Below are 27,565 nucleotides of genomic sequence, written 5' to 3' on the forward strand. Positions count from 1 at the left end.
CTGTGCCAAACCAACAACACCAAACCAGAAAGAAGCAAGCATAGGCAATCCAAGGCTTCGCTCAACCCGTCCCTTCCTATGCTTCTTCTCTATCTCCACCCTGGGAGCAATTTTCTTTTACAGAACTAATGCAGTTGAGCAGAGAAAGGCTGGCCTGTCCAGAGAGCAGATAGGACGCCCATATTTTATTTTCAGTTGTGCGAATGTCCTGCATGGGACTCCTGGAACTCACTGGATGCCCCTGTGCATGAGCTTCTTAGGCATGTAATAGAATTAATAGCAGTCTGCTTCTACGCAGGTAGGTATCCTGCAAAGAAATTTTGTATGAAATATGTCTGCACATTGTACTCATTCTTGCATTGTTTACCCATGTAATGACCTTCAGAAATGGCTTTGCGAAAGTCACAGGGGAATAACCAAGTTAGTAGGCACTTTTTCCCCCTCCTTCATCAGATTCTGCTCTGATTTGCTACATAAAGTTGTATAATCACCTGGAAATATGCACTGTGCTCCCACGTGATTTTCAAATGCAAATAAGCAGGTTAACAACCCCAGTGTTGCAATGTTCTAGCTGTAAATATGTTTGGATAACCCAGCAGAGCCATTTAACCATTGGGAACAAGGCAACTAGCGTATGGCAGCAGGAATCCAACCGGTGCCCTGAGTGCTGAGGCAGAGAGGAGGACAGAAGAAACAAGAGGCTGGAGATTGTCAAATTCAGTATTCCAGTTGGCTCTTGATTCTTGGTGAAACCATCCCACAGCTCCTAGAGGGAGATTGTTAGATCATGAAACTAATTACCATCCTTTTCCTCTGCTCCAGGCTGCTACTAAGTTTAACCCAGGAATCACAGTCCGAGGAAATTGACTGCAATGATAAGGATTTATTTAAAGCTGTGGATGCTGCTCTGAAGAAATATAACAGTCAAAACCAAAGTAACAACCAGTTTGTATTGTACCGCATAACTGAAGTCACTAAGACGGTGAGTGAATTGTGTTTAACCTTGAAGTCACTTGGGATTTGTACTATCACTAGGAGCCCAGGCCTCACACACACATACACACATACCACCACCACCACCCACAACCACAACCGCCACCCACCACCCACCACCACCCACCACCACCACCCACTACCACCCACCACCACCCACCACCATCACCCACCACCCACCACCATCACCCACCACCCACCACCATCACCCACCACCCACCACCCACCACCACCCACCACCACCCATCATCATCACCACCACCACCACCCACCATCACCACCCACCACCCACCATCATCACCCACCATCATCACCCACCACCCACCACCCACCACCCACCACCACCACCCACCACCATCACCCACCACCCACTACCACCACCTACCACCATCACCCACCACCCACCATCATCACCCACCACCCACCACCATCACCCACCACCCACCACCCACCACCACCTACCACCACCCACCACCATCACCCACCACCCACCACCACCACCCACCACCACCTACCACCACCCACCACCCACCACCCACCACCACCCCTCACCACCCACCACCACCACCCACCACCACCTACCACCACCCACCACCCACCACCACCCACCACCCACCACCACTACCACCCCTCACCACCCACCACCACCGCCACCCACCACCCACCACCACCACCACCACCACCAAATATGTGATCATCAAAGGTAGAAGCTTACAACTTGTGGAAAGACAGATACCACTCTCTAGCCTGGGGTGGGAGGACAGAGTATGACTCGTCCTCAGGCAGATTGGTTTCCTGGATGATCAGAGAAGTAGAATCTAGGGTGAAATGAAACAAAAGTAGATGGAGAAATCTGAACAGGACCAAGTAGAGTGGGAGAAGTTAGGAATTTAGTTAGACAGCAGCAAAAGAATTCACTGGGTCTCTGGCCCTAGGCTGAAAAATATAGAACTCCAAACCTTAAATGGGAGGGGGTACTTCATGGGGCATATCTAAGAGGAGTGAGGAAAGAGGTTAATGTGATTCTACGGAATTAGACAGAAGCCTGTATGGCTGAATGTACCGGGTTTAACAGCAACGTTTTAGTTAGCTTTTGATATTATTGCAATGAGGCACTCCAGCAGGAGACAAATCCTAGCAGGATGCATGGTTCAAAGAAATACCAATCTTTCAAGAGTATGTTTAAACAAATTTCACTATAAAAGACTATATCTCTGGGAATGTCAAGCAATTGGTTACTTTAGCAGGAAAAAAAAAAAAAACTAGCCATGTGACAACATGGGGATAAAGGAAAATAAACACAGTGGACATGTTATTTTTTCTGAAAGTAAAATCGAGCCATTTTCTTTCATAATCTAGTACAGTCATGTGAGAAATTCTGCTTCATGGTGATCTCAAGCAACAGTTTATTGGTGGTGTGGTACCCAGTAGATTGTGGGTATGGTTGTAAATACACTAAAAAACATTAAATTGTATGCCTTTAGTGGGTAAATGTTATGGCATATAAATTATATCTCAATAAAGCTGTTTAAAAAAGAAAAAGTAGGAAACAAAATAAACCAAATAAAAGTACTAAAATCGCCCATAACTAATTCCACCATACAGAGATAACTGTTAACATTTGTTTAAGGTTTTCTTGTTTGCTTTTTCTAATTTGTAAAAGTCATATATGTTCATTAGGGGAAAAAGACCACTTAGAAATGTTTGCTTGGGCCGGGCGCGGTGGCTCACGCCTGTAATCCCAGCATTTTGAAAGGCCGAGGCGGGTGGATCACGAGGTCAGGAGATCAAGACCATGGTGAAACCCAATCTCTACTAAAAAATACAAAAAAGTAGCCGGGTGCGCTGGAGGGTGCCTGTAGTCCCAGCTACTCAGGAGGCTGAGGCAGGAGAATGGCGTGAACCCGGGAGGCGGAGCTTGCAGTGAGCCGAGATCACGCCACTGCACTCCAGCCTCGGCGACAGAGCGAGACTCCGTCTCAAAAAAAAAAAGAAATGTTTGCTTGAAGAAGAATGTGAAAGATAATTATAATCTCACCACTGACAGACAAACATTTTAAACATTTTAACAGCTTGCTGTGTATCTTTCCAGACTTTTAAAAGACATAGATTTATATATAAACCAGTTTTGACAAAAATGGGCTAATACTATGCATACTGCTTTGTAACCTTTAAAAGTACATTGTGAGTATATTATAAACATTCTTTCACATAACTGTTTATGATAGAAATATAAATATATTTTAAGTGAATGCTTTCCTCTCAAGTCAAAGATCAATATTCCTAACTTTACTGGAACCCACTAGAATTATTTGCTATTGGGTCAGTTGGATGAACCCTAAGTATCTTTGGCTGCTTTTCAGGTTGGCTCTGACACGTTTTATTCCTTCAAGTACGAAATCAAGGAGGGGGATTGTCCTGTTCAAAGTGGCAAAACCTGGCAGGACTGTGACTACAAGGATGCTGCAGAAGCAGTAAGTGTATTGGCCATTCTTGGGCCTTCTGTTTTCTCTGTTGACCCTACCAGATTTTTTTACTGATGCAGAAATGATGACTACTGGTGAGCCTGCTTATGAGAAATGCAAATAAACATTCCAATGTGTAGAAAAGTCAGATGCTTTATATCTGTGTTCTTGTATAGATAGAAAAATCATGGAGAAGCCAGCAGTTAAACATGGAGAAAGCCTTTCCATGAGAAGGGGGCTCTAGTGTCCAGCCAGAACATGTGGCTCAGACTCCAGAGAGACAACAGATCGACATTTGGGCCAAGCCAAAGAGCTGGCGAGGGGAGGGCTTGGGTGCTTCCATTACACAACGTTGAGTGCAAATCTTGACTCTGCCTTCCATTAGCTGTGTAATAGCAGGTGAGCTGTGACCTCTCAGAACTGGTACTCTCTGCTGTATATGGGAGATAATATTGACCTCATCAGGTTGTTGAAGGATGAAATTAGATGAATTATGCAAATAACTTTGATAACAATGGCTATCTTAACCAAATGCCTAACATATAGGCCTGGCACACCATAGCTGGTTGTTTTGCTTTTTTTTTTTTTTTTTTGAGCCAGAGTCTCGCTCTGTTGCCCAGGCTGGAATGCAGTGGCGCGATCTCGGCTCACTGCAAGCTCCGCCTTCCCGGTTCACACCATCGTCCTGCCTCAGCCTCCTGAGTAGCTGGGACTACAGGCGCCCGCCACCACGCCTGGCTAATTTTTTGTATTTTTAGTAGAGACGGGGTTTCACCATGTTAGCGAGGATGGTTTCAATCTCCTGACCTGGTGAACCACTCTCCTCGGCCTCCCAAAGTGCTGGGATTACAGGCATGAGCCACCGCGCCCAGCCATGGTTGTTTTGCTTTAATTAAGAAAGATTTCAGACAGTATCTGCCTCGGAAGCAAGCCTCTCTTTTCATGGATTGATTCCCTTCTTTTACGTCAGAACGTAAAAGATGACTGCCAGTCATCTGCCGTTACCAAATAGTACTGAACTCCAAGTCAGGAGTCTGGGATTTTGCAGTGCTAGTTCTCCCTTCTCAATCATCTCATCTGTAAGGTGGGGATAAGTAGCTGCTGTGCCCTGTACTGCCTGCTTCTAGGGGCTGTGTGGACAAAGGGAGGTGTGCTTTATCCTGATGGAATAGTATCTGTCACTTAGAATCCAATGGATATGACTGAAGAATGAAAAGACAAAACAAAACAAAAACATTGTTCAACAGTAACAATTAAACAGCTGCCTATTTTTAAGTGCCTGCTGTGTGGCGGGCCTCTAGTAGGCATTTTGTGTGTGTTTGCACACATACTGTTCACAACAACTCTAAGAGATAGATGTGTCCCATCTCCTACAAGATGGGTAAACTGAGACTCCGAGAGTCAAGGGGACATGACAGAGGTAACAGCTAGCAAGTGACAAGGCTGGAACTGAATAACATTTTGATGCCAAGGTCCCTGCTCTTTCTATTAAGTTAAACTGAAGTTTATGTGAACAGTATTAACTCACTGAAGTTGAGAGGTAGATAAGAGGAGTGTTTAGCAGGCTGGTTCTAGACCTCTGCGTCCATCTTGGTTAGAAAGAAATAGCTCCAGGGCTCAGCCAGGTGCAGTGGCTCATGCCTGTAATCGTAACACTTTGGGAGGCCGAGGTGATTGGATCGTTTGAGGTCAGGAGTTCGAGACCAGCCTGACCAACACAGTGAAACCCCATCTCTACCAAAAATACAAAATTAGCTGGGTGTGGTGGCACGTGTATGTAATCCCAGCTACTTGGGAGGCTGAGGCAGCAGAATCACTTGAATCTGGGAGGCAGAGGTTGCAGTGAACCGAGAGATTGCACTGTTGCACTCCAGCCTGGGTAACAAAAGCGACACTCTGTCTCAAAAAAAAAAAAAAAAAAAACAGAAAACAAAAGAAAAAAGAAATACCTCCAGGGCTCAAAACAAAGACTCAAGCTTTAAAACCTCACCATTTACACTGTCTTTCCTCCAGCATCTCATGAATATCAGTGGCTTATATAAAGTAATCATTAGGCTATTAAAAAAATGTATTCTCATGTCTCAAAACTCTTTTGGTAAAATCTTCACAAGTGCTGTTTTGTTTTGCTTGTTAAGGAAAGCCATATTTAGCAACAGTACTAGGTAGCGTTTCCCATCTGAAAGATCAGGATCAGTGGTCTCTTTCTTTTCCGTGTAGGCCACTGCAGAGTGCACCGCAACTGTGGCGAAGAGGGGCAGCAAGAAATTCTCCGTGGCTACCCAGACCTGCCGGATGACTCCAGGTGGCTGGTTTATCCTCTGGCACTGCCCTGGTGGGAAATTAACCATTTCTGTGAGCCAGGAACACGATCTTGACCAGGCTCTGCTTGCTCCCAGAGGGTGGCAGTAGTAAAGCCATTTGCAGAGTTAATCATCATTCTCAGTAAACTGTCGCAAGGACAAAAAACCAAACACCGCATGTTCTCACTCATAGATGGGAATTGAACAATGAGAACACATGGACACAGGAAGGGGAACATCACGCTCTGGGGACTGTTGTGGGGTGGGGGGAGAGGGGAGGGATAACATTAGGAGATATACCTAATGCTAAATGACGAGTTAATGGGTGCAGCACACCAGCATGGCACATGTATACATATGTAACTAACCTGCACATTGTGTGCACATGTACCCTAAAACTTAAAGTATAATAATAAAAAATTAAAAATAAAGTAAAAAAAAAAAGAGTTAGGGAGCATTGGGTGGAGCGGCAGAGCCTGGAGGTTGAGCCAGGCTCGTGACCATCATCCCCTTAGGACTATCCCAACTCTTCCCATGTGCTGCATTGTACCCGGTGTGTGCAAGAGCTCAGTAGAAGGACCAGAAGACATAAGACCTGCCCTCCATTGCAAGCAGCATCCCAGAGTGAGGAGCGCATAGGCTTTGAGGGCAGATCTGGCCTGGAATCTTTCAGAGTTCCTTGCCTTCTTGGCTCTCCTTTTCCTTGTCTAGAAAAGGGAGGTAAGAGTACTTCCCACTTCACAGGACTGTTGTGAGGCTGAAATGAGATGATATGCCTGGAGGTACAATCATAATAACATACTAACATATTAATCATAATAACATATTAGCAACAATCAGGATAAAAGTAATAGCTAAGATGTATTGAGTCCTTATGTCCCAGCCATGACTCAAAGCACCTTGCATGTATTAACTTATTTTTCTTTTTTTTTCTTTTACTGATACATAATATTTTACATATTTATGAGGTACATGTGAGTGTTTTTTACATGCATTGAACATGTAATGATTAAGTCAGGGTATTTGGGGTATCCATCACCTGGAATAGTTATCATTTCTACGAATTGGTAATATTTCAAGTCCTCTCTTCTGGCTACTTTAAAATATACACTATATTGTTGCTAACTACAGACACCCTAGTCTGCTATATAACGTTAGAATGTATTTCTTCTATCTAACTATAATTCAGTACCTATTCACCAACCTCTCCATTTCCCCCTTCTACCCCCTACCCCGCTCAGCCTCTGGTATCTGTCGTTCTCTTCTCTTCTCTATCTCCATGTGATTGTTTTAGCTTCCACATATGAGTGAGAACAATGTGAAGTTTGTCTTTCTGTGCTTGAGTTGTTTCACTTAACGACCTCTAGTTCTGTCCGTGTGGCTTTAAATGATATGATTTCATTCTTTGTTTACGGTCAAATACTATTTCATTGTGAATATATACCACAATTTCTTTTTTTTTCATTTTGAGACAGAGTCTCGCACTGTCGCCCAGGCTGGGGTGCAGTGGCACGATCTTGGCTCACTGCAACCTCCTGGGTTCAAGCAATTCTCCAGCCTCAGCCTCCTGAATAGCTGGGATTATGGGCATCACCACCACGCCCAGATAATTTTTGTATTTTTAGTAGAGACAGGGTTTCACCATGTTGGCCAGGCTGGTCTCGAACTCCTTGCCTCGGGTGATTCGCCCTCCTCGGCCTCCCAATGTGCTGGGATTACAGGTGTGAGCCACTGCGCCTGGTCCCCCACATTTTCTTTATTCATTCACCCTTTGATGGACATTTAAGTTGATTTCATATCTTTGCTATTGTGAATACTGCTGTGAAAAACCTGGGAGTGGAAGTACCCCTTTGATAGACTGATTTATTTTCCTCTGGGTAGATGCCCAGTAGCTGGACTACTGGATATATGGTATTTGGTGTTTTTGTTTTTTGAGAAATCTCCATACTATTTTCCATAGTGGTTGTACTAATTTACATTCTTACCAACAGTGCATAAGAGTTCCCTTTTCTCCACATCCTCCTGGCTGTGTTTGCCGCTTACATGGCAGGCAGCGAGAGCTCGGTGGGTGAAGAAGTCCAGGCTCCCAGGGTGTCCTTCCAGATGTGCCACTCACTCTGCAGCTACGTTCCCTTTTTATGGACTTTGCCTCTATTGACCAGTAGGTTAGGGCTATCTGTTATGAACATTACTTGGTAATTTAATACAAACTCTTTTTAATAATAGCCATTCTAACTGGGGTAAGATGATATCTCATCTCATAATGGTTTTGATTTGCATTTCCCTAATGCTTAGTGATATTGGGCATTTTTTCACATACCTGTTGGCCATTTGTATGTCTTCTTTTGAGAAACGCCTACTGAGATCCTTTGCCCACTTTTTAAAGGGATTACTTGTTTTTTTTATTGGTGAGTTGATTGAATTCCTTGTATATGCTGAATGTTAGTCCCTTGTGGGATGCATGGTTTGCAAATATTTTCTTTCTTTCTTTTTTTTCCTTTTGAGACAGAGTCTTGCTCTGTCGCCCAGGCTGGAGTGCAGTGGCATGATCTCGGCTCACTGCAACCTCTGTCTCCTGAGTTCGAGTGATTCTCCTGCCTCAGCCTCCCGAGTAGCTGGGACTACCACACCCAGCTAATTTTTGTATTTTAAATTTTGTAATTTTGTATTTTTAGGAGAGATGGGGTTTCACCATGTTGGCCAGGCTGGTCTCGAACTCCTGACCTCAGACAATCTGCCCGCCTTGGCCTCCCAAAGTGCTGGGTTTACAGGCATGAGCCACCATGCCCAGCCTCTTCTTTATTTAGGGCAATGTATGCGAATGCTGATTGCGATCATTAATGCTGTGTTTTTGTCTGCTCTTTGTTAAGCCGAGGGCCCTGTGGTGACAGCCCAGTACGACTGCCTCGGCTGTGTGCATCCTGTATCAACGCAGAGCCCAGACCTGGAGCCCATTCTGAGACATGGCATTCAGTACTTTAACAACAACACTCAACATTCCTCCCTCTTCACGCTTAATGAAGTAAAACGGGCCCAAAGACAGGTTTGTTCTTTAATTCTCTAAGGAGCACAGTATTACTAAAATTTGTTAGATCTTTACATTTAAAATGTATGATTGCATGGCTGGTGGTGTTTTCATGTGACTAGCACAGGAAGCGAAAAGCTTTCTCCTTAGTCGAAGTGAGTCGGATAGTGCAATATGTAAAGTGAGAAAAGATGTCGAATCAGACCCCCTTCCTTTGATGTTTGATTTTAACAGATGGGTAATCGTCATTACAGGCTCTTCCTAGAGACGGTGAAAAGGAAAAGTCATACCGGCCTTAGGGTGTTTTTTTTTTTTTTTTTTTTTTTTTTGAGACGGAGTCTCGCTCTGTTGCCCAGGCTGGAGTGCAGTGGCGCGATCTCAGCTCACTGCAAGCTCCGCCTCCTGGGTTCACGCCATTCTCCTGCCTCAGCCTCCTGCGTAGCTGGGACTACAGGCGCCCACCACCATGCTGGCTAATTTTTTTTATTATTATTATTTTTAGTAGAGGCGGGGTTTCACCATGTTAGCCAGAATGGTCTCAATCTCCTGGCCTTAGGATTTTAAGAAAACTATATTATCACCTAGCCATCATGAGTTAAACACAGCTCCAAAATATTAAATTGTGTCTAAAATGGTCGGCATGGCTTTCTGGGTACCCGCTAAGTTAGAGTTCCCATATCATCAGAAAAAAAAAAAAGTACATATCCGTAAATTTTTTTTTTTTTTTTTTGACAGTCTCACTCTGTTCCCTAGACTGGAGCAGTGGCACAATCTTGGCTCACTGCAACCTTTGCCTCCCAGGTTCAAGCAATTCTCCTGCCTCAGCCTCCCAAGGAACTGGGATTACCAGGGCTCATCACCACGTCTTGCTAATTTTTGTACTTTTAGTAGAGACGAGGTTTCACCATGTTGGCCAGGCTGGTCTCAAACTCCCAACCTCAAGTGATCCTCCCACCTCGGCCTCCCAAAGTGCTGAGATTACAGGCCTGAACCACTGCACTCAGCTACAAATCTTCTTAATGATTCAGTACACCCAGACTTTTCTTCTTCTTTTTTTTTTTTTTTTTTTGAGATAGAGTCTTGTTCTGTTGCCCAGGCTGGAGTGCAGTGGTGCCATCTTGGTTCACTGCAACTTCCACCTCCCAAGTTTAAGAGATCTCCTGCCTCAGCATCCCGAGTAGCTGGGATTACAGGCACCCACCACCACGCCTGGCTAATTTTTGTATTTTTGGTAGAGACAAGGTTTCCCTATGTTGGCCAGGCTGGTCTTGAATTCCTGACCTCAGGTGGTCCTCCCATCTGGGTCTCCCAAAGTGCTGGGATTACAGGCATGAGCCACCGCGCCCAGCCCTCCCAGACTTTTCTGATAGTTGACTGGGTCTCTCGTATTTCAGCCTCTTATTATGAGTGATTCCCTTTGGTCAGTAACATTCTCTGCATTTAATAAATCTTACAACTTGCTTTCATGCGAGCATGCTTTACTCAATTATCAATTATGTCCGTATAGAGCTATCAGGGTGGGAGAGGCCCAGAATAAAGTAGGAGAAATCTTACTACTTGGTAACCTGGGAGCCCGAGGACCCAACAGTAAAGACCACGCCCCTCCAAAGTTTTCTTTATCCGTCTAGAAGGGCATTATTATTTTATGAAATTCAGTAAACATTTCTCTCTGCAGCCTGGCAGAGGAAATATTGTTAGGATTTACTTAAGGAAATCCATGTTCCAAAACTGGCTGAAAAATAGAAAAATATATATATTGCTTGTCATTTTCAGATGGCTAGCGGTGTGTGTGTGTGTGTGTGTTTGTGTGAGAGATGTGAGACTCTTAAGGTGCTCAATGTTTATTCAGCATTTTTTGCCTAGTAATAATAATAATTTATATTTCTTGGGCACTTATTATATTGCCACACTGTTTTCTAAACTCCTCATAACATTCATATCCCACAGCGAATAATGTTTAAACTGCCCTTTAAATATTCAATCTGAAATTGTTTCAGGTGGTGGCTGGATTGAACTTTCAAATTACCTACTCAATTGTGCAAACGAATTGTTCCAAAGAGAATTTTCTGTTCTTAACTCCAGACTGCAAGTCCCTTTGGAATGGTGTAAGTAGGCAAAAATTTAATGATAAAGTTCTTAGCATTTTGTTTACATTTTGATGGTAACTATCAAGCTGGGTGGGAAGACCGTCACAAAAAGTTTAGATGACATTCAACAATTCACATTCACACTCAGGTGGGAAGCCTCAAGCTCATATTACTGGTCAAGCTGCCTTACCTAACTGGCCAAAGAATCTGCACAGCTAGCAATAAGTATTTTTTTGTAACTTTATTTTACTTTATTTATTTTTTGAGACAGGATCTCAATCTGTTCCCCAGGCAGTGGTGCGATCTCATCTCACTGCAGCCTCCGCCTCCCAGGTTCAAGCTATTCTCCTGCCTCAGCCTCCCAAGTAGCTAGGACTACAGGTGCCAACCACCACCCACAGCTAATTTTTGTATTTATAGTAGAGACAGGGTTTTACCTTGTTGGCCAGGGTGGTCTCAAACTCCTGACCTCAGGTGATCCGCCCGCCTTGGCCTCCTAAAGTGCTGGAATTACAGAACTCCTGATCTCAGGTGAGCCACCGCGCCTGGCCAGCAATAAGTATTTACAGAGTATAACCAGGGACTACGAATAGACAAAATGCTTGAACTGCCAAGTGTATCTTTGTTACGTCTCCACACTTTCCTATTTCCTTTTCTTCCCCAGGTGCTCAATGCCCATATGGTGTTCCCTTGCTCTACCCAGGGTTATTCTTCATGTCAAACTTTTCTCTGTTTTCTCATCTTCCCTTCCCTACCTTTATCTTTAATAAACAGACCCTGAGTCTCTAGCCCTTAGTGGTCCTTTCTAGCATCGTATCTTGTTATCTGAACCATAATTATATTAAAATGGTGTATCTCAAGGTAGTAGTAGCTAGCGAATGTTAAGATGGCTAAGACATGATATGTGCCCAGGGATGTTTGCATTTGAGCAGAAGACTGTGCTTTAGCCAAGGAAATGCTGCAAGTCCTTTGATCTAGTAATTCTGCTTCTAATTCGTTTATATGGGAAATCCAGACCATAAGATGTTAATGTCAGTTGTTTTTTAATAGAAAAATATTGTAAACAAATAGTTTATGCAACATTAGAGAATGGTTAAGTAAATTACAGTATATCCATACAGTAGAATATGATACAGCTGTCAAAAATTTTTAGTTTTTAGTGACATAGGAAAATGGTTACAATGTTAAGTAAAAAACAAAAAAAGTAGGATACAAAATTATACATACAGATTTATTTAAATATGTAAAATAAATGTAAATACAAAAAGCGATGGAAAACAAATTATGACAAAATATAGAATGTAGTTAACTTTCAGTTGGAATTGTGGGTGCTTTTTCTCTTTTGAGAAGAGGTCTTGCTCTGTCACCTTGGCTGGAGTGCAGTGGTGTGATCTCGGCTCACTGCAACCTCCGCCTCCCGGGTTCAAGTAATTCTCATGCCTCAGCTTCCCTGAGTAGCTGGGATTACAGGTGCCCACTGCAACACCAGGCTAATTTTTGTATTTTTGGTATAGATGGGGGTTTTGCCATGTTGGCCAGGCTGTTTTCGAATTCTTGACCTCAGGTGATCCACCCATCTTGGCCTTCCAGAGTACTGGTATTACAGGTGTGAGCCACTGCATCCGGCCGCTTTTTCTGATTCTTTATATTTTTTGGAAGTTTTTGATACTTCCCAAGTTTTCTAATTGAGCATGCATTTATTTCATAATTGGAGAAAAAAGTAAAAAGGACACTATCAAGAGAGTAAAAATACAACCTGCAGAATGAGAGAAAATATTTGCAAATCATGTATCTGATAAGAGTTTAACATGCAGAATATATAAAGAACCTCTTTTTGTTCATAAAATAACAAGTATTAGAAAGGGCATGGAGAAAGTAGAACTTTTGTACATTGCTGGTAGGACTGTAAAATGCTGCAGCCATTATAGAAAATAATTTGGCAATTTCTGAAAATCTTAACTATAGAATTACTATATGACCCAGAAGTTGCACTCTTAGGTATATTCCCAAAAGAACTGGAAACGCATATTCAAACACATGCTTATATGTGAATTTCTATAGCAGCAAAATTCATAATAGCCAGAAAGTCGAAACAACCCAAGTGTCTATCAACAGGTGAATGGATAAACAAAATGTGCTATTATATATATACAATGAAATACTGTTCAACCTTTAAAAAGAATGAAATTCTGATACATGCTACAATGTGGATGAAGCTTGAAAATATTATGTTAAGTGAAATAAGCCAGACACACACACAAAATATTGTATGATTCCACTTATATGAAACATCTAGAATAGGCAAATTCAGTCAGAGATTATTGGAGTTGCTAGAAATGTAGGCTTTTCTTTTTTTTTTTTTTTTTTTTTTTTTTTGAGACGGAGTTTTGCTCTTGTTGCCCAGGCTGGAGTAAAATGGCGCGATCTTGGCTCACTGCAACCTCCGCCTCCCGGGTTCAAGTGATTCTCCTGCCTCAGCTTCCCGAGTAGCTGGGATTACAGGCATGTGCCACCACGCCTGGCTAGTTTTGTATTTTTAGTAGAGACGAGGTTTCTCCATGTTGGTCAGGCTGGTCTCGAACTCCCAACCTCAGGTGATCCGCCTGCCTCAGCCTTCCAAAGTGACTTATCACACAGCACCTGGCTATGTTTGTTTATTATTCTTTTTTCCCCTCACTTCTGGAGACCTAGGCATAGGTCTTTCTATTTGTTTTTTCTATTTGTTTGTTCTATTTATTTTTCTCCCTCTGTTTTTAAATTACGAAATCATGTCAAGTCAAAAATTAACTTAGAATGCTGTTCTAATAACATTATATGGAATTCTCATTTCTGTTATTTTGTTGGGTTTTTTTTCCTTATCCAAGAAAGACCCTAACTTTATTGGCAAGCATGTTTATATTTCCAAGTATATTGTTTTTGTTTGTTTAAACATGTTATGAATTTTTAGAGATTATTTTTTCTTTTTGGTGCTGAGGTGAAAGAATATACCCTGTTTTGTTTCTGCTTTGTAAAATTTATTGGATCTTTTTGTGACCTGGTGTAAAAACAATTAAAAATATTTGTATGATACTGGCCGGGCACGGTAGCTCATGCCTGTAATCCCAGCATTTTGGTGGGTGGATCACTTGAGATCAGGAGTTTGAGACCAGCCTGGCCAACATGGCAAAACCTCATCTCTACTAAAAATACAAAAAAATTAGCTGGGTGTGGTGGTACACGCCTGTAATCCCAGATACTTGGGAGGCTGAGGCAGGAGAATCACTTGAATCCAGGAGGCAGAGGTTGCAGTGAGCTGAGATTGCGCCACTGCACTCCAGCCTTGGCGACAAAGAGAGACTCCATCACAAAAAAATATATATATATACACACATATATATATACATATATATACATATATACATATATACATATATACATATATACACATATATATACATACACACACAAATACATACAAATTTGTATGATACTTATGAAATAAGTATATTTCATATGCTACTTATGATATTTCATATGCTACATATCATACAAATTTGTATGATACTTATGAAATAAGCATATTTCATACGCTACATATGAAAATACCATTTAAATAAATCTTTATTATGTTATTCAAATCTTCTATGGTCTTATTTATTTTTTATTCACTTGCCCTGTCTTAGATTTGTAATTGCATACTAAATTTTCCCACCATGATTATTTCTATCCATTTCTATTCACATGTGTAATTTTTTTCTACTTTATGTATTTTGATTCCATGCCTTCCAGTCTATGCTTTTGAAAAATAAAATTATCATTTTTACTACCTTTATGAATGAGTGTTTTGTTATCGTGAATTTTACTTTGTCCAATATTACTAATATTCTAGTTCCTGCTATGTTTATATTTGTCTCATGTAGCTTTGTTCATCTTTTATTTTTAAGCTTTATACATTGTTTTTATTATAAGATGATTCTTGAAACTGTAATACATTGATTTGGTGTTTTAACAGTCTGAAAGTCTTACCTTATTTTTTTAGAAATTTACCTTTTTACTTACATGGCTGTTATTTCTGTACTAGATCTTCCTGCTTTCCATGTGCTTATGTATATGCATGTATTTGTTGATGCTATTGATACTATTACCTTAGTATCTCTTTTGCAGTAAGACTATGTTTTGCTTCTTTCTTTTTTTTCTGTGCAATAATTTGGAAAGTACACGTCCTATTTTTCAATTTTACTAGTTGTTTACTTTTAAGACTCTAAAAAATGTTTTTAACTGAGCACTTATATGCTTTTGAAAAACCAGGATACCGGTGAATGTACAGATAATGCATACATCGATATTCAGCTACGAATTGCTTCCTTCTCACAGAAATGTGACATTTATCCAGGTAAGGAATAACACATGTTGGCACCGCAATAGAGGAATAGTGGTCCCAGACAACTGGCTGGGTCTTTTCCTATAAGTTGGGTTTTGGTTCCCGTGATGTACTCCAAAGTCTGTGTAACCTGCAGACACAGATGCACCCCTTGATGAGAACACTGTACCCCTTCCCTGCCCAGTTGTGCTGCAGCTCAGACTGTTCTGGTCAGAATGGTTTATGAAGACAGAAGAGAAATTTATGACCCCTGGGCAAAGTTGGCCTTTGGGTACAATGCCATCTGGTCTCTCTTCTCTGTAAGTTGTCCTTAAGTCAGATGTTGTAAGTTGAAGAGACCTGTATTTTATTTCTAAGCACTCAGAACAAAACCCTTTCAATTAAGGTGGTTTTTTCCTGCATGTTATAATGGGAAGAAATGGAGATAGTGTGAGTTTGTGGTCAGGTCAGTGTTTCTTATAACAAGGGTGTGCTTTTCTCATACTTGGAAAACATTTGTATGCGTTCCATGAGTAGTCTGAAGCTGCCTATTCATCAGAACCACAGCACTTAAACTTTTCTCATGAGAGTCACTCCTTTAAATTAAGCATTGCTTTTTACAGTTTCCATCAAAAATGCAAAAATTCAGGAAAAGTGTAGCGTTTTGATTGAGTTACTCTCACCTTCCTATTGAAAATGTTTCCCTAAGTACACTGTGCTCTGAGGAGGGGAAAAGAAGAGAGGCAGGAAGTGAAAGTCAGACAGACAACCTTCACCCACTCACTACTGGGCCTGGGCTCCCATGTGGCCCCTTATACATGTGGATGCTGGTTCTTGTGCAGGAGGGATGCTAGGCCAGGCTGCTACTTCAGTGTACATGCTGACTTAAAACCTGATCCTTTCAGGGGAGGATTTTGTACAACCACCTACCAAGATTTGCGTGGGCTGCCCCAGAGATATACCCACCAACAGCCCAGAGCTGGAGGAGACACTGACTCACACCATCACAAAGCTTAATGCAGAGAATAACGCAACTTTCTATTTCAAGATTGACAATGTGAAAAAAGCGAGAGTACAGGTGTGTAAACTATACTACAAAAGCAGTAACACTATAGTCTATGTGCAAATTGCTGACTAATTTTGCCACTGATCTTGGCTCTGGATTGGGAAACCATACATTTGATAATGTGATTTGGTGCATTAGATTTGGTAAATTAAGTGCCAATCTCCCTGTATGCTTCATCCTGGACAAGTCTTTTACAACATTCTCTGTTTTCTATATGTAAAGGACTGAGGTGAGGATCAAATAAGTTAATATATGTCAAATCACTTTTTCAAACTCTAAAATGCTATATAAATACAATAGCGGCTGGGCGCGGTGGCTCACACCTGCAATACCAGCACTTTGGGAAGCCAAGGCGGGTGGATCACAAGGTCAAGAGATCAAGACCATCCTGGCCAACATAGTGAAACCCTGTCTCTACTAAAAATACAAAAATTAGCCGGGCGTGGTGGTGCACACCTGTAGTCCCAGCAACTCCAGAGGCTGAGGCAGGAGAATTGCTTGAACCTGGGAGGCAGAGGTTGCAGTGAGCCGATTTCACGCCACTGCACTCCAGCCTGTCAACAGAGCGAGACTCTGTCTAAAAAAATAAATAAATAAATACAATAGCAACCATGATATAATTAATAAAATTCAGGGCTAGGGCCAGCAAGACTTACTCTATGTCTTTCTGGACTCATCTCTCATTATAATATCACATAATGTCTTGGGCTCAGCCATATCAGTCAATCCATCATTGCCCAGGCTCCACACTTTCTTGCCTCCATGTCTTTCACCCACTGTTCTCTCTGCCTGGGATCCCGCTCTCCTGCAAATGTACCCTCTGGGGATTCATCTCTCCTTTCATGCCCTGTCAATAGAAGATTGACAGGAGTGTCTTCTGGGAGTCAGGAGACTCAGTTCCACCATAGCATCTGCCGCTCACATCCCAGATCACTCTGGGTGGTCATTCAAACGTTCTAAGCCTTTGTGGCCCCATCTGTAAAATGAGTGACTGTATTAGAAGAGCCTACATTTTGCCGGGCAGAGTGCCTCATGCCTGTAATCCCAGCACTTTGGGAGGCCGAGGCAGGCAGATCACCTGAGGTTGGGAGTTCGAGACCAGCCTGACCAACATGGAGAAACCTCGTCTCTACTAAAAATACAAAACTAGCCGGGCGTGGTGGTACATGCCTGTAATCCCAGCTACTCGGGAGGCTGAGGCAGGAGAATCACTTGAACCCGGGAGGCGGAGGTTGCAATGAGCCGAGATCGTGTCATTGCACTCCAGCCTGGGCAACAAGAGCAAAACTCCGTCTCAAAAAAAGAGAAGAGCCTACATTTCTAGCAACTCCAATAGTCTCTGACTGATGTGATTATGGACAGACCCCTATTTTAGAGACTAAAAATTGGCTTCCCTAAATACAAGCTAAAGATAAATAATCAAAATAGAGCCATATTGTTAGCAAGCCAACATAATCCTCATAATCTGGTGAAAAAATTCTCACTAAACAGTTCATACTTTTGGCTCAGAACTGAATTTCTAGGAATCCAAAGTAGGAGTCTTTATATACAACGATATTCACTGTAGTTTTAAGTATAACAGCAAAAATAGTAAACTGTCAAAATGATTAATATGAGAATGATTAGATCATGTCTGGCATATCCTCAGAATAGAGTGTTAAGCAGCAATTTAAAAGTATCTTTGTGAGGAGCTCTTGATATGGGGAATATCTTGTGTTATAATATTCAGTGAAAAAAAGGAGGCATAAAATTGAATATACATGATGTTATCAGTTGTGTTATTTTAAAGTACAGAAAATAATGTGAAAAAAAAAAAAACGTGGCTCACGCCTGTAATCCCAGCACTTTAGGAGGCTGAAGTGGGTGGATTGCTTGAGGTCAGGAGTTTGAGACCAGCCTCGGCAACATGGTGAAACCCCCTCTATACTATTAGGTTGGTGCAAAAGTAGTTGTGGTTTTTGCCAAAGTAATGGCAAAATCACAACTACTTTTGCACCAACCTAACAAAAATTCCAAAATTAGCAGGGTGTGGTGGTGCGCACCTGCAATCCCAGCTACTCAGGAGGCTAAGGCACAAGAATGGCTTGGACCTGGGAGGCGGAGGTTGCAGTGAGCCAAGATTGTGCCACTGCACTTCAGCCTGGGTGACAGAGTCAGACTCCACCTGGAAACAAACAAAAAAATGAATGCCTCATAGTCATAGTGGTGATTTTTAGGTGATGGAATAACACTACTTTAATCTTTCTAATTTTCTGTGTTACTTTTGTAACTGAAAAAAAGTAAACAAACTAGATTAAAGTAAATCAAAACTGACACTTTGATCTCTCTGCTACTTGAGCACTTGTTTCTATCCCAGACACGACCACCCTCTCTCTCTGATTTCATTGCCATATGACCACGTTAGGTTTACTTGAAAGGGACGCCAATCTATACTATTCATGCTTTTGTCAGCTTTAACTTCTCACTTTATATTTTTTCTTTCTTGTGAAATTCTTTTATTCTTTTTTCGTTGTTGTTTTTTAAGAGAGACAGGGGCCAGACATGGTAGCTCATGCCTGTGATCCCAGTACTTTGGGAGGCTGAGACAGGAGGATCACTTGAGCCCAGGAGCGAGACCAGCCTGAGCAACATAGCAAGACCCTGTCTCTACAAAAAAAGAATTAAAGGCCAGGCATGGTGGCTCATGCCTGTAATCCCAGCACTTTGGGAGGCCGAGGCAGGTAGATCACCTGAGGTCAGGAGTTCGAGACCAGCCATGACCAACATGGTGAAAAACCATCTCTACTAAAAATACAAAAATCAGCTGGGAGTGGTGGTGGGTGCCTATAATCCCAGCTACTCGGGAGGCTGAGGCAGGAGAATCACTTAAACTTGGGAGGCGGAGGTTGCAGTGAGCCAAGATCATGCCATTGCACTCCAGCCTGGGTGACAAGAGTGAAACTCCATCTCAAAAAATAATTAAAAAAAAAAAGAATTAAAAAATTAGCTGGGTATGGTAGTATGTGCTTGTAGTCCCAACTACTTTGGGAAGCTGAAGTGGGAGGATTGCTTGAGATTGGGAGGTCGAGACTGCAGTGAGCTGTGATTGTGCCACTGCACTCCAGCCTAGGTGATAGAACAAGACCCTTTGGGCAACAGAGCAAACAAAAAAAGAGAGAGAGCAAGAGAGAGAGAGAGATGGGGGTCTCACTGTGATGCCCAGGCTGGACTCGAACTCCTGGGAGCAAGCAATGTGCCCATCTCAACCTCCCAAGTAGCTGGGATTATAGGCACACACCAATGCACCCAGCTCCCTTATTCTTTATCCTGAATGTTGTAGGAATAGGCCACCTTGTATTGTATGTCAGAGGTTTGCCATCAAAAACAGAACCACTCATTCTCAAGCATGAATATCTAGTCTTCTTAGTAGTTACAGTTTCCTCTGTGGATTAACGAATCAACATTCTACTATGCATATATGTCTACATTAAGGATAGGATGCCAGGGGGACACAAAGAGGTAACCCATCAGTTAGTTGCCAAGTCAGTCTGAATATTGCAAGAATTTCAAACTTACTTTAGAGAGATGAATCTTTACTGATTTTTGCATTAAAGAGAGCAATTTGGTTGCTTGAACATAGTCACCCAAGGCAGCCTTGGTGGAAAACAATTAAACATATGATGAATTTGCTAAAAGCTAGTCTCCAAATGACCAATTTGCAAAATTGCTAAATATTTACTTTATAGTTTTAAGCTTGCCTTGGGTTTGCACATTTAGTCCTGTTTGGATGCATGTTGATTCCACCTTGGTTCATATTTCAGATACGAAACACTTCCTGAATCTTCCATTTTCACACGTTAGTGATTGCAGTTTCATATAAGTTTTATTTTGCCCTGCCACCACTGCTGCTGTCCCCAAGGCTGTTGATGCTCCTGTCTGCCTCTGCTGAGATGAATAAACTTCCAAGATCTGTGTGTGCACATGCAGAAATTTTTCCTTTGACAAAGTCCTAGAAATGTCAAAGAATATGTATATATCTAAGACTTGATGCAAATTGCCAGAATCACCAAATATTTGCAATGATGCCAATTTACATTCACATCACCTGCATGTAAGACACCAGTTGAGGCCAGGCGTGGTAGCTCATGCCTGTAATCCCAGCAGTTTGTAGGGGCCGAGGTGGGCGGATCACCTGAGGTCAGGAGTTTGGGACCAGCCTGGCCAACATGGTGAAACCTCATCTCTACAAAAAAACACAAAAATTAGCTGGGCGTGGTAGCACTTGCTTGTAATCTCAGCTACTTGGGGGCGCTAAGGCAGGAGAATCACTTGAACTCAGGAGGTGGAGGTTGCAGTGTGTGTCACTGAACTCCAGCCTGGGCGACAGAGTGAGACTCCGTCTCAAAAAATAAAAGAAAAAAGACACCAGTTGAGGATCTTAATTTGAATTCTCTTCCTACCAGCAGTGACTGAGGCTGCTTGATTCCTATGTCTGGCCAATGCTACGTATCATCAATTTTTGTTTTCATCTTTGCCTGCAGGGAAGGCTAACGATGATGTCTCATTGCTTTTTTAATGTGCATGTTTTTGTTTATTAATGAAGTTAAACTTTTTTTTAGGCTTAATGACCATTTTAACTTCTTCTCTGAAATACCTGCTCATGGCTTTTGTCCATTTTTTAGTGTTGGGCTTTATATTCATACAGATATTGATTCTATATCATAGTTTTCCCAGCTTGCCTTTCTACTTTGCTTATTGTGATTTTTCAGAAGCAGTTTTCATTTTTCTCTAGCCAAGTTTTAATATTTTCCCCTTCCTTTAGATTTCTTTCCTCTGCTTTTCACCTAAGAAAGGCCTTCCTCATCCTGGGTTTTGGTGAATATTTATTTATTTGTTTTAGTTTCGTTGTTTTTTTTTTGTTTGTTTGTTTTTGTTTTGTTTTGTTTCCCGAAACAGAGTCTCACTCTGTCACCCAGGCTGGAGTGTAGTGGCACGATGTTGGCTCACTCTAACCTCTGCCACCCAGGTTCAAACGATTCTCCTGCCTCAGCCTCCCAAGTAGCCGGGATTAGAGATGCTTGCAACCATGCCCGGCTAATTTTTAGTATTTTTAGTAGAGACAGGGATTCATTATATGTTAGCCAGGATGGTCTCGAACCCCTGACCTCAGGTGATCTGCCCGCCTCAGGCCCCCAGGGTGCTGGAATTACAGGCAGGAGCCACTATTCCCGGCCAACACATTTAAATACTACGATTTAATACTAAATAATTTGGTTGAGAAATTGGGCCACAAAATATTTAATGGAAGATAGTGTTGAGTAGTGATTAAAACTATTGCTAGAGATTAAAATAATTTTTTTTTTCTTTTTGAGACGGAGTCTCACTCTGTCACCCAGGCTGGAGTGCAGTGGCATGATCTCAGCTCACTGCAACCTCCGCCTCCTGGGTTCAAGTAACTCCCCTGCCTCAGCCTGTCAAATAGCTGGGATTACAGGTGTGCATCACAAAGCCCATCTAATTTTTGTATTTTTAGTAGAGGTGGGGTTTCACCACATTGGTCAGACTGGTCTTGAACAGCTGGCCTTAAGTGATCCACCTGCCTCAGCCTCCCAAAGTGCTGGAATTACAGGCATGAACCACCACGCCCAGCCTAAAATAATTTCTTAATATTAAAAATAGTAAGAGAACAATAAAAACCCCAAATAATTTTTCTAATTACAAAATTTAATCCACATAATTTCTATAGTAGTACTAACTCAGTATTTCACCAATTCAAGATTTGGCAGGACAATAAGGCATATTTAAAAACATTTTAAGTTTTTCTTCCTATTCCTGTTAGATTCTTAGATATTACAACTTGAGCCCTTGAATTACTAGTGAATTTAACAGCTGTTGGACAATAAAACTCAAATAAATACATAAATAAACAAAAATTATAGGCCAGGCATGGTGGCTCATGCCTGTAATCCCAGCACTTTGGGAGGCCGAGGCAGGTGGATCACCTGAGGTCGGGAGTTCGAGACCAGGCTGACCAACGTGGAGAAACCCCATCTCTACTAAAAATATAAAATTAGCCAGGTGTGGTGGTGGGCAACTATAATCCCAGCTACTCAGGAGGCTGAGGCAGGAGAATTGCTTGAATCCAGGAGGCGGAGGTTGCAGTGAGCCGAGATCGTGCCACTGCACTCCAGCATGGGCAACAAGAGCGAAACTCCGTCTCAAAAAAAAAAAAAAAAATTATAGCTTGCTTATTTCTTCCCCCACTTAGAAAAGGAAATGGGACCAACCGATAGCCAAATATTTTAAATATGCATGCCAAGCTTTAATGCCAAACGTGTACTTTTTTGTATGTAACTCTCTAAGTTGGTCAATTAAAATTTCAAGATTCTCCTTTAACATTTCTTAAAGATAAATGATTTATTATGCAAATATTTTTAAGCGTTTACTTTGTACTAATTAATTTTTCAGGTGGTGGCTGGCAAGAAATATTTTATTGACTTCGTGGCCAGGGAAACCACGTGTTCCAAGGAAAGTAATGAAGAGTTGACCGAAAGCTGTGAGACCAAAAAACTTGGCGTGAGTAGTCATGCACCTGTCTACTTTTTCACTGGAAGCCTATTTGATGTTTTTAGAATCATTTGTTTAAATATCTCGTGAATAACACTGTCTCTCTTTTGACTTGTTTTCATGGATAGCAAAGCCTAGATTGCAATGCTGAAGTTTATGTGGTACCCTGGGAGAAAAAAATTTACCCTACTGTCAACTGTCAACCACTGGGAATGGTATGATTCTAATTACAGTCAGCGTGGGGTCAGTTCTGCTCATTCTGAAAATCCATATTTGGGGGCTGAAAATGAACCATTACTGAAATGAATTGGGGAGCTATCTTTTTTAAATGGGGAGTAACTCTCACACTTCTGTGCTGATCTCTGTTTAATGGCTAGAAAGGAGAGTAACAATCCTCCTGATCACTTCTCACACATTGTCAGTGTCTCAGTGAAGCTTCTATAGACTCTCTCCTAGTGCACTGCAGTCCTGCTGTGGGGGAGCAACATTGGCTATGCCAGGCGTACCTGAGGCCAGATACAGCACTCCACTGCATTCTGCTGACACGCAAGGACCATGTGAAAAATGCACGGCTGGGCGCAGTGGCTCATGCCTGTTATCCCAGCACTTTGGGAGGCCGAGGCAGGCAGATCACCTGAGGTCAGGAGTTTGAGACTAGCCTGGCCAACATGGTGAAACCCTATCTCTACTAAAAATACAACCATTAGCCGGGTGTGGTGGCGCCTGTAATCCCAGCTCCTCAGGGGGCTCAGGCAGGAGAATCCCTTGAACCCAGGAGGTGGAGGTTGCAATGAGCCGAGATCCTACCACTGCACTCCACCCTGGGCAACAAAGAGCGAAACTTTGTCTCAAAAAACAAGAAAAGAAAAGAAAAGAAAAATTCAGACTCGCAAACCCTACTTCACAGCTACCGAATTTTAACAGGATCCCCAGGGGATTCATATGCATGAATCAAGTTTGAAAAGCATTCGTTGATGTCATCTTTCGTTTTTAAGTCTTAAAAGAACTCGGGGAGATAGTAACACTTTCCCTATTGTCGAGGATGCGACAGTAAAAATTAGAAAGACTCTGAGGTCCTGAGTGAATAATGACATTATCAAATGCTTCCTCTGTCCCGGGCACTATACTGAAGGCTTCACCCACATTTTCGAGTCCTCCTTATAACTCTGTGAGGCAGGTGCTGTTATTATTTCTATTTTACAGAAGGGAAAAGTGAAGCTGATGGCACTTGAATTCAAATCTTGGTCAATTCAGAGTCTACCCTTTTCATCACGATGCTGATTACCAGTATGGTCTGGCCTGACTCCAATGACCATGTTCTTTGCATCACCAAACATTGCTTCCAATTAACACATTCTCACAGGTAGCAAAAGTGTAGGTAGAATTAATCCACAAATTGACATATTCGAAGCAAGTTGCCTCATCTCCCTCTTTTCTGATTTGGTCTTTTGTCGTGTGTAGGTATGTAGATGGTGTAACACAAACATTGTCCTCAGGTTGCATTTCAAGCTTGCGAATATGTCCTAATGTGCTTCAGCACAACAAAGTGATCATGGATACATGCTCCCTATATATTCAGTTCATAAAGCCACTTAGGGCCTTTTAGGATAGAAGCAGTGATGGTGGTAATAACAGTAGTATCAATAATTAAATACTGTGCTTACATAAACATAGGCTTAGAAGCTACCCTAGAGATTAGCTAGTTCAACCACCCAGATGAAGCAAAAACACTCCAGCTTATTTTACAGTTTTTTTTGTTGTTGTTTGGCTGTTTTTTTGTTTTGTTTTGTTTTTGTTTTCGTTTTTTTGACAGAGTCACTGTCGCCTAGGCTGGAGTGCAGTGGCGCCATCTCAGCTCACCGCAACCTCCACGTCCTGGGTTCAAGCGATTCTCCTGCCTCAGCCTCCTGAGTAGCTGGGATTACAGGCATGTGCCACCACGCCCAGCTAATTTTTGTATTTTTAGTAGAGACAGGGTTTCACCATGTTGGCCAGGCTGGTCTCAAACTCCTGACCTCAAGTGATCTGCTCGCCTTGGTCTTCCAAAGTGCTGAGATTACAGGCATGAGCCACCATGCCTGGCCATTTTGTAGCATTATTAAGAACAATAATCAATGTCCACAAATTTTAAGATCAATCAAAAGACAAAAAAAATTATTCATCCTTTCTGGAATGTTAATATAGTATTTAAAATCTGGCAAACACCTCCCCCATTGTAAACTAAGATAGCATTGCCGGATCTCTGTTTTTTTCCCTCATCGATAGCATGATTTTTGCAGTAATACATTCATCTTAATATTTTCTGTTTAGATCTCACTGATGAAAAGGCCTCCAGGTTTTTCACCTTTCCGATCATCACAAATAGGGGAAATAAAAGAAGGAACAACTGTAAGTCCACCCCACACTTCCATGGCACCTGCACAAGATGAAGAGCGGGATTCAGGAAAAGAACAAGGGCATACTCATAGACATGACTGGGGCCATGAAAAACAAAGAAAACATAATCTTGGCCTCGGCCATAAACATGAAGGTGACCAAGGGCATGGGCACCAAAGAGGACATGGCCTTGGCCGTGGACACCAACAACAGCATGGTCTTGGTCATGGACGTAAGTTCAAACTTGATGATGATCTTGAACACCAAGGGGGCCATGTTCTTGACCATGGACATAAGCATAAGCATGGTCATGGCCATGGAAAACATAAAAATAAAGGCAAAAAGAATGGAAAGCACAATGGTTGGAAAACAGAGCATTTGGCAAGCTCTTCTGAAGATAGCACTACACCTTCTGCACAGACACAAGAGAAGACAGAAGGGCCAACCCCCATCCCTTCCCTAGCCCAGCCAGGTGTAACAGTTACCTTTTCTGACTTTCAGGACTCTGATCTCATTGCAACTATGATGCCTCCTATACCACCGCCTCCCACAGAGAGTGATGATGATTGGATCCCTGATATCCAGATAGACCCAAATGGCCTTTCATTTAACCCGATATCAGATTTTCCAGACACAACCTCCCCAAAATGTCCTGGACGCCCCTGGAAGTCAGTTAGTGAAATTAATCCAACCACACAAATGAAAGAATCCTATTTCAATCTTGCTGATGCCCTTTCTTAATTTATGCGGCTATGGGTATTTCTTTCATACTTTATTAAAGTATCAATATCCCTCTCTCCATTGTCCAGATGAAAATATCCTGATATAATGCACCAAAAACCGTGCAGCTTTGGAACAGTCTAAAGAGAAGTGGTGAGACTCCCAATGGGGACAGCATCAGTCTCCAGGGACTGCATAAAATTGTGTGCCACAATTCTAAATCTTTTCTGAATCTTCTTCCCAAGTTTTCTAAACTAGCACAGTAAACGGACAAACTAATGTGCCTTATGGCCCGCCACAATTGGCTTCTTTGATAACAAATATGTACCTTACAACGTATGGCATGAATTTGCACACAAAGATTCTTGACATTCTTAATAAACTGTGACACCTGGTATTTGAGTGTTTGTGAAAATAAGGGAAGTCAAGAGATTAAATGCTGAACTTATTAATGGAATAGAAATAATAAGAAGGCTGAGGCTGGAGAATTGCTTGAACCCGGGAGGTGGAGGTTGCAGTGAGCCGAGATCATGCCACTGTGCTCCAGCCTGGGCAACAGGGCAAGACTCTGTCTCAAAAAAAAAAAAAAAAAAAAAAGAAATAATAAGAAAAACTTCCAGATTTCAAAGAGAAGTAACAAGAAAGAAAGGTTGGCCAAAGGGAGGAAAGGGGGGACATAAATTAATTGACTTTCTATTCCCAAAATGGGCTAGTTATATCAAATAAGTACTCCCACTGCCCTTTCTGAGTGAGAGTGTCTCTCATAAGTCAACAATTTCTGCTTACTCATTAACTACTCTTTGCAACAGGCTTTCATATAGGAGTATTCTGTTTATTTTTGCTGAGCCTAGATTGAGTAATTCTTAGTTTACAGAAGCTCCGAGCTTAATGATAACGATGAAAAGCAGAGGGAGCAATATAGAAGCAGGCTTGCTAATAAAACTTCTTAAATAATTGACAAGGGAATATTATGGAATGTGATGCAAAGTTTGTTCGGAAATTTTACGAGGAAATTATTCTCTAGTCTCACTTTATAGTCTTTTTGCTATGACTTTGAAGACCATTGATTTTTGAGAAGCAGAATAATAGGATTGTCTTTCATTGCCCTATAGTGCAAAGAAGGTATATGCTTTATAACCAATGTTGTACTTTTGCCTAGAAAAACAAGATATGGCTTTAAATAGCTACAATCATCTTTGGATGTGTATGTCACTGCTGCTTCAACTTATTGGATGCATTTGAACCTCTGAGTTTGTCTTTCATTTTAAATATTGTCTGTTCTTTTAAATAAACAACCACAGATGTCAGGAAAAAGTCTTACCTGTCAACTGGTTGCTCCACTTTTTAAAAAAGATTGAATGATAACATCAGATTAACTGCGTTTTACTATACTTACAGAGTCACCTAAGGTCCTGCGAGTACAAGGGTCGACCCCCAAAGGCAGGGGCAGAGCCAGCATCTGAGAGGGAGGTCTCTTGACCAATGGGCAGAATCTTCAGTCCAGGCACATAGCCCCAACCACCTCTGCCAGCAACCTTGAGAGGAAGGACAAGAAGAAAGATGGGATAGAATTTAAATAGAGAAGAATGCCATTTTATCACTCTGCCTCTGGGTGAAATAAAGATCAGCCTTGATGTTCTTACTCTAA

At 41.8% G+C, this 27,565-nt stretch overlaps 1 protein-coding gene across 3 annotated transcripts; it reads left to right on the plus strand.

The window, feature by feature from the left end:
- The first annotated feature begins 603 nt into the window (after window positions 1-603).
- KNG1 (kininogen 1) lies at window positions 604-27,565 on the plus strand. Of its 3 annotated transcripts, none has more exons than XM_054480035.2 (11): window positions 604-982; window positions 3,357-3,467; window positions 5,676-5,760; window positions 8,629-8,801; window positions 10,781-10,888; window positions 15,158-15,242; window positions 16,115-16,287; window positions 22,723-22,830; window positions 22,950-23,036; window positions 25,132-25,209; window positions 27,316-27,565. In XM_054480035.2, exons 1-11 carry the CDS (start codon window positions 788-790, stop codon window positions 27,394-27,396), a joined length of 1,284 nt encoding a protein of 427 aa, XP_054336010.1. In that variant the 5' UTR covers window positions 604-787; the 3' UTR covers window positions 27,397-27,565. The 3 variants fall into 3 exon arrangements, with proteins under 3 accessions (XP_054336010.1, XP_054336008.1, XP_054336009.1); XM_054480034.2 differs by having other exon boundaries at window positions 652-982; window positions 25,132-25,429; XM_054480033.2 differs by lacking the exon at window positions 27,316-27,565 and having other exon boundaries at window positions 25,132-26,906.

The sequence above is a fragment of the Pongo pygmaeus genome, chromosome 2 (genome assembly GCF_028885625.2).
Source record: "Pongo pygmaeus isolate AG05252 chromosome 2, NHGRI_mPonPyg2-v2.0_pri, whole genome shotgun sequence".
NCBI classification, from domain to species: domain Eukaryota; kingdom Metazoa; phylum Chordata; class Mammalia; order Primates; family Hominidae; genus Pongo; species Pongo pygmaeus.

Coding starts and splice junctions, on each gene's coding strand:
- KNG1 (XM_054480033.2), top strand. CDS start 788: ATGAAACTAATTACCATCCTTTTCCTCTGCTCCAGGCTGCTACTAAGT. Junction 15,243..16,114: donor GAAATGTGACATTTATCCAG/GTAAGGAATAAC, acceptor TGATCCTTTCAG/GGGAGGATTTTGTACAACCA. Junction 22,831..22,949: donor GTGAGACCAAAAAACTTGGC/GTGAGTAGTCAT, acceptor TTTCATGGATAG/CAAAGCCTAGATTGCAATGC.